The sequence below is a fragment of the Haliaeetus albicilla genome, chromosome 4 (genome assembly GCF_947461875.1).
Source record: "Haliaeetus albicilla chromosome 4, bHalAlb1.1, whole genome shotgun sequence".
Lineage (NCBI taxonomy): Eukaryota > Metazoa > Chordata > Aves > Accipitriformes > Accipitridae > Haliaeetus > Haliaeetus albicilla.
Genome location: NC_091486.1, coordinates 947,161 through 960,336, shown reverse-complemented (window position 1 = coordinate 960,336; position 13,176 = coordinate 947,161). Strand labels below are relative to the sequence as shown.

Sequence of the window (13,176 nt, the reverse complement as noted above, 5' to 3'; positions counted from 1 at the left end):
CCTCTTCACCCTCTCCCAGGCTTCTGCTTTACTCCCCTGCTCTTGGTCGCTGCTTTCCTTCCTGCAGGGTTGCCAGCTGCAGCAGGAGTCCCCGCAGCCTCCCAATCCCAGCTCCATCAGACTCTTCCCCCACCTCTCGGCCAAGGCTTCATCCTCTCCCCGCTCGGCAGCGGCATTCGGTGCCGGGGCAGGGGAAGCACCGTGCTGGCAGCACTGGGGAGAGGCTTCTCTGCTCTCTGTTACTTCCCACAGCCATGCACTAGACTGCATCTGAGATCAGCTGCTCCAGCCAAGTCTTCCTAAACCGGGCAAGTTTTCCTAAAGCTGGCAGGTGATGGGTGGTGGAAGTCAAATGAACAATGCTGTGAGAGCTGGGAGTAACATGCTGGTCGGCAAGAATGAAGACTTCACACATCTCTGCTGCTAACAAGATTCAAAAGGGTCCTACTGAGAGGTGAAATCTGCACTCTCTCCCCCTTCAGCCTCATATTTCAGATTTTCCTAGTGTTGTGTCTTATGCCATTGCTCACCCAGGGTTAAATGCTGCCCTTTCACAGGAAAAAAAAACCAGGAAAACAGTGCGGCTAAATCTAGTCAAAGACAAGATCAAAGTTTGAGTTGTGGGCAAGACGAGACTGACTCTTCCCCAGAAGATTTATATAGATCACTTTTAAATACAATTCTACAAAAATAGAAGCCCAAGGTTCCCCAGTAATCTGCCTGTACTACTGGCTAACTTCTCATGTAGAAAAAACGATAGAAAACTCAAAACAGATACAAATACCTGACCCTGTTTCCAAGAGCATTTATTCAGAAGCCTTTGTTAATAGAGCAGAAAGATGACTTTAAAATACAACCATAAAAGCACAATTTTCCTGCACCCGTTCTATTTCAGCTGCCTCACCTCAGTGGAACCAGGAGAAGAGGAGCCTGGACCCTTGTGGACATGCCCTTGGGAAGATCCACACTTTTCCTGCTCCCAGACCCGCTGAACAGGGGTAGGTGACAAACCCCATCAGCTCTCAGCTCTCACCCAGCATCGCATCCCCGCACTGTGCCACATACGTAGCTCCTCGCAGACACTTGTACAAGCACTTAAACTCTGCCGAGCCCATGTCACTGTCCCCACCAACATCCTCAGGGACACAGGACTCGCCAGAATTTGCGACTTATCCATGCTGATCCGCTAGGCATGTCTCACTGCTGCTCCAGTTTATTCATGACAACTTCCTCTATTATCCTTTTCTTTTTATGGAAAAAAATTGTCCATATTCAGTTCTATAATCTGGCAATCTACAATCGCTGGCAATGTATTTCAAGCTTTCACTTTACTTATCTGCACAGTTTCTGCTCTAATTTGACTCCACTGCTGTCTCAAAGAAACTGGCAAGACGCTCCCCTGGGTTTACAGACCAGAGGGATAGCAGCACGACGACAAAAGATCTTCCACATCTCTCATAGAATCATTAGGTTGGAAAAGACCCTTAAGATCAGAGTCCAACAATCAACCATGCCCACTAAACCATGCCCTGAAGTGCCTTGTCTACACGCTTTTTGAATACCTGCAGGGATGGTGACCCAACCACTTCCCTGGGCAGCCTGTTCCAATGCTTGACAACCCTTTCAGTAAAGAAATTTTTCCTAATATCCAATCTAAACCTCCCCTGCCGCAACTTGACGCCATTTCCTCTCGTTCCTCTCCCAAGCTGCTCAAGACAACACCACCTTTGAACCATGCTTCCCCTCCCAAGTAGTCGTGCTATGCCAGAAAGGGAGAGGAAGAATTCGCAAATATTGACTGAAATTCTGCAAGTCCCTACATGCAGCAAGAAATAGTCCCTACATGCAGCAAGAAATGCTTGTTCCCTCCACGGGGAAGGCGCACCGCGCTTCTCCAGCTCTGTTCCCAGGGACGGTCCTGGCAACGTTACCAGTGCTGCACTGTTGGGGGGGGGGGGGGCGGAATCGGGACTTCCACCACTGTGGAAACCAGAGAAGTGGAATAAGGTGATTGTGAAGGAGTTAAAGGGAAAAGGATCAAAGAGGCAGGAGGAAAATGTGCTCCCAGAGTTTCAAAATAAGGCACTCTTTAATCCAGTAACAAACATGACTCCTTTATTTACTCAAGCACAACAACATTTCCCTTAAAATGTTGCATTCTCTGGTTGAGAAATCAGGAGAAAGTGAACAACTGAAATATGCCCTGGCCTCAGAGAGCTATGTTAGGCATCCAAGCTGGGCTACCAACAGTTACAGTTCTCTGAGGATGTAATTCTCCAGCAGTCATTAACAAATTTGTCCTGAATCTCCCCAAAACACCGCACCCCTGCAGAGGCTACAGCCTCGTGAGGGTCATGAGCGCGTTGTCCGGCCGTGACCAGTGGCACGGCCCATGGCAGGGCCAGAGCACAGTAGGAGAGGACACATCGTGGGTTCCCTTCACTAGGGGCAGCAGTTACAAAGACACTTTGCATGGCAGAGGTGTGCAGTTCCTCTTGTCTTCCAAAGAGGAGCGTGACGTTTGGCAAGACCCAGGTGAACAACAGGAGGAACTAACAGCCAACCGAGGCGACTGGGAAGCTGATTCACAAATTGTCAGATACACAAGGAAAGCAACTTTTAGGTGTAGGGACCACGAGGAACAGGTGTTCCTGGTTTTAGCATTTTTAAGACATAAGTAGTTTTCAATGATTTTTTTTCTGCTGTTATTGCAATAGGAGCTGAGACTATATACCAATTTCTTGGACGAGACCCACTACGAATCAAGGACAGGATGACTTGCTCTTCACAGCAGAAAACAACCTGCATGACTGACATAAAAAGGAATGTTTTTTTTCCTTTTAGTTTGTAATGCAACTGTAAGAAAACACACAGTACAAGCAAACGCACTGTGCAATTAACTTATGTAGCAGGAAGAACTGAACCAGCATCCGATTCACTACAAATCAACACAAAGATTCACAACAGAAGATTTTTTTTTATATGCTTCCATCCGTTTTTTCTCAAGTGTCAGCTTCAAATACATGAATCACTAGATAACTAAGGAACAAGAATGATACTACATGTGGACAACAGATGGAAGAATACAAGTTTAGACACCAGCTTAATGAAACCAGCTAACAATTAAAACAAGTAGATAGCCATAGTACAACCTCAAAAGTTAAGTGGAAAGAATTGAGCATATAAATGGCATAAGCTAATACTGTGGGACTACAAGAATAAACTAAAAATTATGGCAATAAAAAGCCCAGACTTGCTATCTCTTATGAACCACACAAGGTTCTATATTCCAACACAGACTTCTTACTACAGAGATTAACAAGGCATTAATCTTCCATTAAGTCATAATCCAGTGCTACCCACAACAGTTAGCAGTTTCTTCTTGTGACTACAGGGCAGTAGAGCATTTCAAAATTAAATTGGAAAGCAAATATCTAAGTGGCCTTACAGCAATTAACTGTCTTTAATCATGATGGGAAGGAGGGCTGAACATCCAGAACGCTTCCATCCTCAATCATTCTGTACAGTCATTCTGTATTGTGCCCTTCTAGATGTACTTTCATTTTATTCCCAAATGAAGAGATCTGGGGCTCATGGGAGCGTAGGCTCTCGGCATTGCCTGGGTCCCCTGCCTCGGGCACAGATCCCAGCAGGAGGACGCAGCTGCCCTCCGGCCACCTTCGCGTGGCAGCAGGGGTTACAGCACTGCAGGACCCGTACCTGGACCTGACCTACCAGCCGACCCGACCACCTCGCTCTCGGGAGGGTGCCAGGTGGCAAAAGCATCACTGTTGTAAAAAGGGGCTCAAAGGAGACCCTAAAAACTACAGACTGGCTGTTTCCCCTTGTCCGGTCCATTGCTTGTGATGGAGCTAGAATAAAGACCGGAGCAGGCGCTGGTAAAGGTGCCATAGGGTCGGTGCGGGTCTGGCACAGTCCCTCAGCAGGAGTTCTCTGACCGAGTCCGCACGACTGCTGGTAACGGACCACGGGCAAAGAAACTTCTCTGCCGCAAGGCAGTGCTGCTTCGATCTTAACCAGAGGTCAGCCCGTTTGTCTGGTAGCAGCTGAGATAAAAGGCAGAGGGAAACGGTCAGCTTTCACAGTGAGAGGCTGTTACCTGCAGAGTTGTGCAGAAACATGTGTTGTGTGCTCCAGTGATCTGGAAAGGGGATCAATAATAAAGTGATCGATAATAAAGCAATAAGGTTTGCTGAGGATAGAAAAAGCAGAACCAACTTCAGAGCATCACAAAGAAATCTCACCAGCTGAGGGATCAAAAGCCAAAGGAGAGTAAAAACATGCAGGAGAAAAAACAACATCAGCTGCGTATGTGCAGTAACCAGTCCAATATTAGCTATCACCACTCAGGAACAGAGGCGGCTGTGCCTTTCTGGGGAGCTCTGGAGAACATCAGCTCAGCTTACGGAGGGGAGCACAACCGAGAGAAACCAGGATGAGATCCAATGCCCTGTTCTGCCATTTGGGATTGGTTCCCATCACCCACTTCAAAAGGGCACAGGAGAAGTAGAAAGAGTTACGGGACAGACAGCAAGGGGGTCTGGACATAGATTAAGAAACTGGGCTCTTTCATGTCAAAGGCAATTTTGGGGAGATACAAAAGTTTTGTAAAGAAATCCTAGATCTTATTGAGAAGACAAATGGGATCAGCTACTCACCATTTCCCATTAACTCAAAAGCTCTCAGGCAGCACAGACGTCATTGACAGCAAATTTGCAATAAGAGGAAGCACTTGTCCTTCGCATGCTGCCTTGCCACCTTCCCCAACAGCGTTAGAAGTCGATATTATTGCCACTGCTTAGGATAAAGCATTAGTGTATTGAAAAAGTCATTAGACAATTCCACCTTTATGTACTAGAGATATATAGAAACTGCCATGCATAATGATACAAATACATCCTCTAACTGAGAGCCCTCAACCTGCAAGCTGCTGAGAGCTGGGAGAGTTCAGGAAGGAGTTCAGAAAGCACGTTCTGTGCTCACATCATGTCCCACCTGCCTTCCTCGAGCATCTGCTGGAGGAGCAGCGGTGGTCGGGGCTGCCGAGACCACCCTTCTGCCTCCAATGCGCAGCCATGAGTGCAGACAAGCCAGGAGGGGAGAAGAATTAACTTGCAAATATTGACTGAAGCTCTGCAAGTCTTTTTGCACAGCAGGAAACGCATATTCCCTCCCAGAGCACTGCGTCCATTCGCACGGGCAAAGAGGGATCTGTCTCCTACAGCCAGCCACATTCATGGAAGTGACGGCATGCCGCTGTCAAATTTGTTCTCTTGTAACACATTTCTTCAGAAAATGCAACCAGAATCTTGAGCAATGACAGGTCTTAAAAAAAAAAGAAAACAACTTGCTTTTTGGACTATGATGAAGAACATGCAGAAGTTCCCTCTCTGTAGAGGGCTCTGGAAAAAAAAAAATAGTAGGAGCAATAGTAGATTAAAAGCTTACTATATAAACATACCACCAAAAGGACTGATACCAAACTAGGCAAAAACTAGAAAGCTGTAGAGAAGAGAGGAAAAGCAATTATTCCAGAACTGAAGAAAATGTCTTTGAATGAGAGACATCAAATAGTTCCAATGTTTTCATTTCTCAAAAATACATATGGGAAGTGATTTTATTAGAGTGTGCAAGTATCTTAATTTTGGAAGGAGGATACTGGGTACTCAAAGTCCCTGTTATAGAAAAGCTCAGCAACCGTGACAAAAAAACAGTAGACAGAAACTGAGGCCAGGCATTTAAATTAATATTAACTGAGCAGGGAAAGGGCAACAAAACCCAGTGAAATTATTTTTGCTGGAATAAGCTGTCAAAGGACATTTTCTAATTCCTCATTAGCTTTGAATAGGTGAGGTATCCTTTGAAAATTTATGTTTTATGACATATAGGCTATGCGGCAAAACACTATGCGTAAGAGAATTTTGTGAAATACAGCATATACATAAAGCTGAAGAAGAATCTGCTGGTCTCAGTCTATACGGCGCTGAAGGAGGAAGATCCAGTGTAGGGTTGAGGGTACAAATTCCAAGGGGAGGTGGCTGCGATAACACAGTGCTGACAGCATTTACTGACTCCAAGTCTGAAACGGCTTGCATAAAAAAAGAATCCCTAGCATTGAAAGCTAATATAGTCAACAACTGAAAACAGTTTGACCAGGTATTTTACATCCAGGAAATCAGACTGACTGTCTTCTCTATTGCCACACAGTTCCCCTCTGGTTAAATACAGCTTTTTTCACAAAACGTAGGTACTACTGAAGAATGAAATTTTACTTTGAAGATGAAAATTTGAATGTTTTCAGATTACTGTATTAAGAAGAGCAAAGTATTTCAAAACATTTGGAAACCTAAAATGTCCCTTTTACTTAACTGCCGCTGGTTTTGCCCCATTTTATGTAAGACTGAAAACACTGGAGAATTAAGAGCGATGCGAGTTCTGCAAACACTGCTCTGATTACCTAGAATCAGCTTCCTGGTAAACATGAAATCAAGAAAACATTGACTTTTTAGTGTACTTTCTTTATTTTTGCCACCATCAAACTTAAGATGAACCAAAACCAGAAAGATAAAATGCCCATTGCCTACTGGCAGTTGGACAAGACAATCGTTGTAGGTCTCTTCCAACTGAACTATTCTCTTCTAGAAGAAAAACTTAACTTGCAAAGACCATTTATTCTGGAAGAAAGCATTCCCAAGGCTACACCCAGTAGTGAAATGCAGCCACCTCTGAATGAAGGCTGGCACGGGCAGATGGACAGCCAGAGTTACATCTGTGCTTCAGCGCTAAGGCAATGGAACAATTCTCTCATCTTGTGGGACGCCAGGCTTACAGCGTCACTGAACGCGCTCAGGACAGGACATGCGCTAAAGCAACAAAACCTGCCAACCCCCATCAGAGTGACTTGCAGGTGCTCAGAGTCATCTACACATGTCCAAAGCTGCTGGGGGGTGGGAGGGTGTGGTGGCGGTACCCCCCTCAATGAGTATTCACAGCATCAACATTTAGGCATCCAACTTGGGCTTCAATTAGGACTTTGTTCTTTGCATGATAGCTAGAGACAATCCAGGATAATTCAGAGCCTAACAGCACTTGAGGTACTGAGAGAGAAATTGCATTTTTGAACTGGGATGGAGTTATTATCTAAGTATCTCTTCCCTATCATCTGCTCACTGCTCAACATGTCGCAGTTCTGTTAATTACCGGGTTATCAGAACCCTCACAGCTAGGCAGAAGCTGAATTTCTAGCCTACAAAAACAAGGATGGAAAAAAAGCCCTGAGCCTATCCCTCCCAGCACCTGATATGGAGAAGAATATGGTAACAGCTCTGAGGGGCTTCAGCATGATGTTGAGGCCACCTTTTTCCAGGGATTTTTGCTGAAAGCTCTGACATCTCAATGCCATAACCCAGAACTCAAGATGGACTTCAGCAGGCACTCCAACACAAACCCAGCTGAATTGACAGGCACATCCAACAGCTCACTCCCATCCTGACAGAGGGATGGACGGCTGCACAGCGTGCACGGAGGACAACCGTACCACTCTCGTTCCAGCAGTGCTCTTCAAAAGTGACAAAATATCCTGGCCCGATTAAAGCCTAGAATAATTATTTGCAAGCAACTGCTATGGATCTAGAGCCTATTCCAAAAAAGCAGAATTAATTTACACCCACTCAACCCACATACAGTCTTTTATCTGTGCAAATTATTGGTAGATCATGCAGTCAAGCCATTAAGTGCTTGTAGTTCTCATCCATGTTGTTTCATTAAAGCTTTTTTATTATTAGAGCTTTTACTAAAATCTAGGAAAACAGAGCTTCAGTGAGCCACAGAAATGAGAAGATAGCATCATACTGGTAATTTGTTACATAGCAGTGAATTAAATTGTTTAGCGAAATACAACTGCTTTGCTATTGAAGTGCTTCTTTCCAAGGACATACTATTTTTGGTGCTTAACAACACATAGGTTTTGCAATATTACCAGTTAATAAGGATTAAGCAAACCAAATTATTAAGCTGGAAGAAAGATGTTTTTTGCAGAATGTGGCTCTCTGGACCTGTCAGCGACACACACTTACGTGGACGTGCAGTGGCTGGCTCACAGCTTTGCGTGCGGGCAACAGCCATCGCCGTGCGTGTTACGTACCTCAGACTTTCACCCCAACTTTACATTCTATACGTAACACTGGAATAAATGGAGTGTGCTAAGAATTCAGACTTGAGACTCACAAGGCATTTTCAGCAATTGTTTGTAGCCCAATACAAGGACATCATACAGTATGGAAAAGACAAGAAGATAAAGCTGTTTTAATACAGTACTACTCATGTAGCAAGAGTGCAATTTTATGCTATTTTCATGTGTTTATCCTTATGTAGCAGTTTTCAATAGCAATCTGGTTTGCTTCTCATTTTTAAACAGAAAGCGTATATTATACTTGGCTGTAAGCAGTAGTTGCTTGTGCATGTGCGCTCCACTCCGCTTTCACCTACGCAAACTAACAGCACTCCCGCGGTTATGGTGAAGACCCACACTTGCCATTTCACACCTACCTGGTTTACTGTACATACAGGCATCTTTGCCATGCATCAGGGATAGCTTATGGGTTCTGCAGTTTGCCTTTTGGAGGATTAAAATGCACTTAAGTGGGAAACAAACTCTCTCAAACTTAGAATATGTCTCAAGGCTCTCTTAAGAAATACAAAACAAGACAATTCAGTGCCGAGCGCTACAAGAGGCTGACATGCCACCACCATATATAGCAACACTTTTTCTTACTGCAATCCACGCCCTTAACTCCTGTTTATTTAGAAACACCACAGCACACCGCGTACCCTCTACTTCCCTGAAATAATGCTGTGAAGAGCATGGAAGAGTATGCAAAGCTTTTAATACAACACAGATGGAGGTGACATAGAACAAGGGTGGTAGGAGCCAGGAGGGGGAAGCAATTTTGAGAAGCCCACACGAGGTAAAAGCAGATAGGAAACAGTAGGACCGTTCACCACGTAAGTAGCAAAATACTTTCCCTCTTAATCCTATAAATATTCCTGAATACTGGGGCACGATGGAAGTTCCTCAGGAGACCTCCACTGCCCAGCACAGCACCTTCAAACCTGCATGAGAGAAAGTAGGGGATAAAAAGTTTACCAGAGCATGCTTAGTCGTGTACCTTGATCAGACAGGTTTGCGGTGAAGTACGAGGAGGTGTAGAGTAAATCAAGCAGATGCACAGCTAAACACTTGACACTCTGCAGCGACTGCTGCTTGAGACTTGAAGACGCTTTCTAGGTACGTGTAACTCCCCTTGGTGCCCCTCTGAAGACCTGTAAGGGTGACGAGGATGTCTGCCTATCCTGGACCATATGCACACATACCGTCCCTGATCCAGGCTCTGAAAAGGTGACTAACAGGCTAAGAAAAACAGAGGACAATACTACTGCAACTTCAGAGAGCAAAGCAATGCAAGACCGTTTTATATAAATGACAATCAAAGCCAATGAGATTTGTTAGTGTCCTGAATGGTCTCCAGAGGGAAACGCTAATGGCCACAGCGCTGGTGATGCTTCAATTTAATTCAAGCAGATCAGTGAAAAACAAGAGTAGCACGGGGTTGCCTATCTCGGTGGTTCACTTCCAAACTTGAATAATAAAAAACTAGACCAACAAAGAGAAGAGCTCAGATCAGGTTTTACGCCCCTTGAAGGTGGCAAAGATTTACCAGATGTACAATACCATACAGGAGTACTTCAAACATCAACAGCTGAGCTTTGTTACTCCTTCTTTCCCAAAAGAAGGGATTACATGAGCACTTTGATGGGGGAGTGGGCGCAGTCCTTCCTTTCAGCTTGGGGCTGTGACCACCCCTCTCTGCAAGAGCGTAACGAGCATCACACCGAGAAACTCCTGTGGTGAAAACATCGAGAGGAAAGCAAACTGGAGTAAACCTAACAGAAGAATCTTAAGATGTTCTATTCTACACTGCCTTACTAACTGCTGGTTTAGAGAGCGTTACCTGAGAGCACAGGTTTGGTTTTTAAAGGAAAGGTTGAGAGGAACGGGTGTTTCACACCACCTGCCGCGCAAGAGAAGAACCTATACGGGCCAAACCTCGAGGCTGCGCGTTTCGCACCCCAGCCCGAAGCCCGTCAGCGGGTTGCGACCAGCACCTGGTCCCCACGGGGCAGGATGGGACACGTCGGCCTGGGCCGCCCCGCACGACACCCAGCGCGGGGGGCCCTCACCGCGACCACGGTGCTCGCTCAGCCCCGGCACCTGCCTCCCAGCAGGAGGGAAAGGGCGACCCGAGAGCTTCGGGTGCCGGCTACAGCACCCTGGGGCCGAGATCCGCCAGGCACCGCTCGCCAAACGCCAACGGACCGGGAACTTTTGAGAGCGCCGTGCCCACCGGCGCGGGCTGGAAACCAGCTCCGGGCCGGTTATTCCCCATAAATCCCAGCTGACCTATTTCTTGCCTATACATGTTGATCGCAATTAAATGCATTAAGCGCCTTAACCTCCCGAGAAACAACGCTGACCCCGGCCGGGCAGGGCACGCTGCTGTCAGAGCGCCGGGTCCCCGGCGGGGCGGGGGGTCCCGGGGCGATGCGGGGGGGGTGTCCCGGTGCTCGGGGCGATGCGGGGGGGGGGGGGATGTCCCGGTGCTCGAGGCGAGGTTGGGGGGGGGATGTCCCGGTGCTCGGGGCGATGCGGGTGAGGCGCTCCCCCCCCCCACGCCCGCCCGCCCCCGTAGCGATCGCACGTCCCCGGGTGCCGGTGCCGGTACCGGTACCGGTGCGGCTCCGCCGTCCGCCCTACCTGCGCACAGCGAGACGACGGCGGCGGCCAGCAGCGGCAGGGCCAGCCGCAGCGCGGAGCCGGCCGCCCGCCCCATGGCCGCGCACCGGCGGCGGGGCCGGGGACGGATCCTGCTGCTGCCGGGCGCCGGCCCCGCCGCCTCCCCGCCGCCGCCGGCAGCTGCCCGCACCGGCCCGCCGCCGGCAGCTATAGCGGGGCGGGGAGGGGCCCGGCCCGGCTCCGCCCGCCCGGTTCGGGGGACGGGGACGGCCGCCGCCGCCTCCTCCTCCTCCCGCCCGGGGCACCGGCGGGGGCGAGGCGAGCCCCTGGCTGCGCACCCGCGTCCGTCCCCCCCCGCCCCGCGGGGCTTCGCCTGCTGCCGGCGGGTCCGGAGCCCGGCCCCAGCGCGGCTGCCGGGGCCTCAGCGTTCACCAGCGCAGCCTTCGGGGAGGTTTAACTGCAGCCCTACCAAAACCAGCCCCGGAAAAACGACTTCGCCTCCCTTTTCCTTTTTTTTTTTTTTTTTCCCCCCTCTTTGCCAAATACCTGTTAGTGGGGTTGGGCACCTTTCCCTCGGCTACTTCATCAGCCTGTGCCACAAACAGCAAAATTCTGAGCGGCTTTCAGCGCTTCTTCAGTAGCTTGTGATCTATTCCACACCGAGACCCTCATTCACCTCCTTGCAGAGCCTGGACGGTACCAGCATCCCCAACGTGCTCTCGTACACCACAAAGCACCAGGGCGTTTTTTGAAGCCATTGTGCCACCGTAACCCAGAAGCCTCAGTGGTGCTTATGGGTATCACCATAAAAATCAATGAAATTTAAATCCAGATATAATCAAGTCTATTCTAAAAGTGTTAGTGGAGCAGACTTTGTAAATTGCCTTTAGAAGGCGTTGCACGTGCTCCATTTCTCTGTATTTGTTTTAAAGTACAAATACGAGGCAAGATCCCCGTTTCCCACACATTGTCAGATGCCTCTCTAGATTTTCATTACTGCCATGTAATACTTTATTATTATTATTATGACATCTCTATTAAGCCTTTTACACTTCCCTAGACAGTAATTCCTAGCAGTGATCTCTTTCCAGTTTTTTGAATACTGAAGTTAGCGGCATTTGTCAAATCAACCTTTTGCAGCCTACCTTGTTCCACCTGTTATTTCCAAGTGCGCTGGCAGAGATTCCATAATTGTATCAAAATGCCTGGGAAAAAAAAAAAAAAAAAAAGAAATTACCACCATCTGTTGATTTTATTCATGTAATTTTCCTTAAGTATTTATTCAGGGTTGCAACACTGGCCAGGTCTTTCCTGGCTCCTAATCCCAGATGTTTCTTCGCTGTAGGATCACAGCCGAGCCTTGCCCCAGCTCACTCACTAGGCTGCTTCCACACACCATTTGCACTCGTGTTGTTCCGAATGCCTTTTCTGAGGCAATTATAGCCAGGGAGTTTCAGCAAGGTCCTGGGATTTGGGAATTCAGTGCATTCCAATGCTTTGCTGCTAACATTAGAAAATCAGTTTAGGACTTGGTTCAATTAAGAGTCTGGTGCTGTGGAATGGAGACCCAATTAACCTGAATGAAAACTTGGCATCAGGAAACGCTGAGTGCACGGACATACTGATGCTCCCGCTCCATCCCCCTGAGTTTAGGCATCGCAGTGAGTCACCCCTACTGCCTTGGGATCCTTGGAGCCTCCTCCATAGCCTCCTTTTGAAAAATTAAGCAGATTTAACTAAATTCTTTTAAAATATCTGGGAGGAGGAGTGCCCAGCTGTGCAGAAATAAAATCAGTGATGGAAGACTTTACCTGGGAAGTGAGAAAGCTGGGCTTGATTCCCTCTGCAACTGAAAATGCTGTTCAGGCTCCCGGGGAAAAGCGTGGACCAGCTGGCCACTGGCACGGCCGAGGGCTCGCTGTGCTCCCAAACAAACGGTGTATCAAAGGGAGGTGCCTTCCAGGGAGGAACAAAAGAAGAGAACCACTGCACACATGCAGCAAGAGGAGCACAACTGCCTGCCTGACCGGCTACACATGCCCTCGGACGCAGACCAAAGGGAAATTCCCTGGGCCATAGGGACAAAAGCCCCAGCATCCCCTTGTCCCCCAGCTGCAGAGACGTAGCGTCTTCTCTCCCCTTTCTGTCGTCTGAGAGCACGGGTCTTTGCTCAGTGTGCAGACCCAAAGGACAAAGGCTGCCAGCTTAAAAAGATCCAATTTACAATCCAGCAAAGCAAACTCAGCATGGGGTTTTTTATGTGTGTTTCAGTGTTGTGGGTTTGCTCTGTGAATTTTATTATGTGTTTATCTCAACTAACATGCTCAGATTAATATTACTTGATCTACGTTTCGGCATTACTC

At 47.8% G+C, this 13,176-nt stretch overlaps 1 protein-coding gene across 5 annotated transcripts in view; it reads right to left on the bottom strand.

Annotated features, from left to right (window-relative positions):
- ACVR1C (activin A receptor type 1C) overlaps positions 1 to 12,877 on the bottom strand; it is a 39,079-nt gene extending 26,202 nt beyond the window's left edge. For 3 of the 5 annotated variants that reach the window (XM_069780596.1, XM_069780601.1, XM_069780599.1), the window contains exon 1: positions 10,835 to 11,012. In XM_069780596.1, coding sequence (XP_069636697.1) covers positions 10,835 to 10,910 — 76 coding nt within the window. In that variant the 5' untranslated portion in view covers positions 10,911 to 11,012. Of the gene's footprint in view, positions 1 to 10,834; positions 11,013 to 11,958; positions 12,531 to 12,624 lie in introns of those variants that run through there. The other 2 variants (XM_069780597.1, XM_069780598.1) reach the window with 2 other exon arrangements.
- Between the last annotated feature and the right edge of the window lie 299 nt (positions 12,878 to 13,176).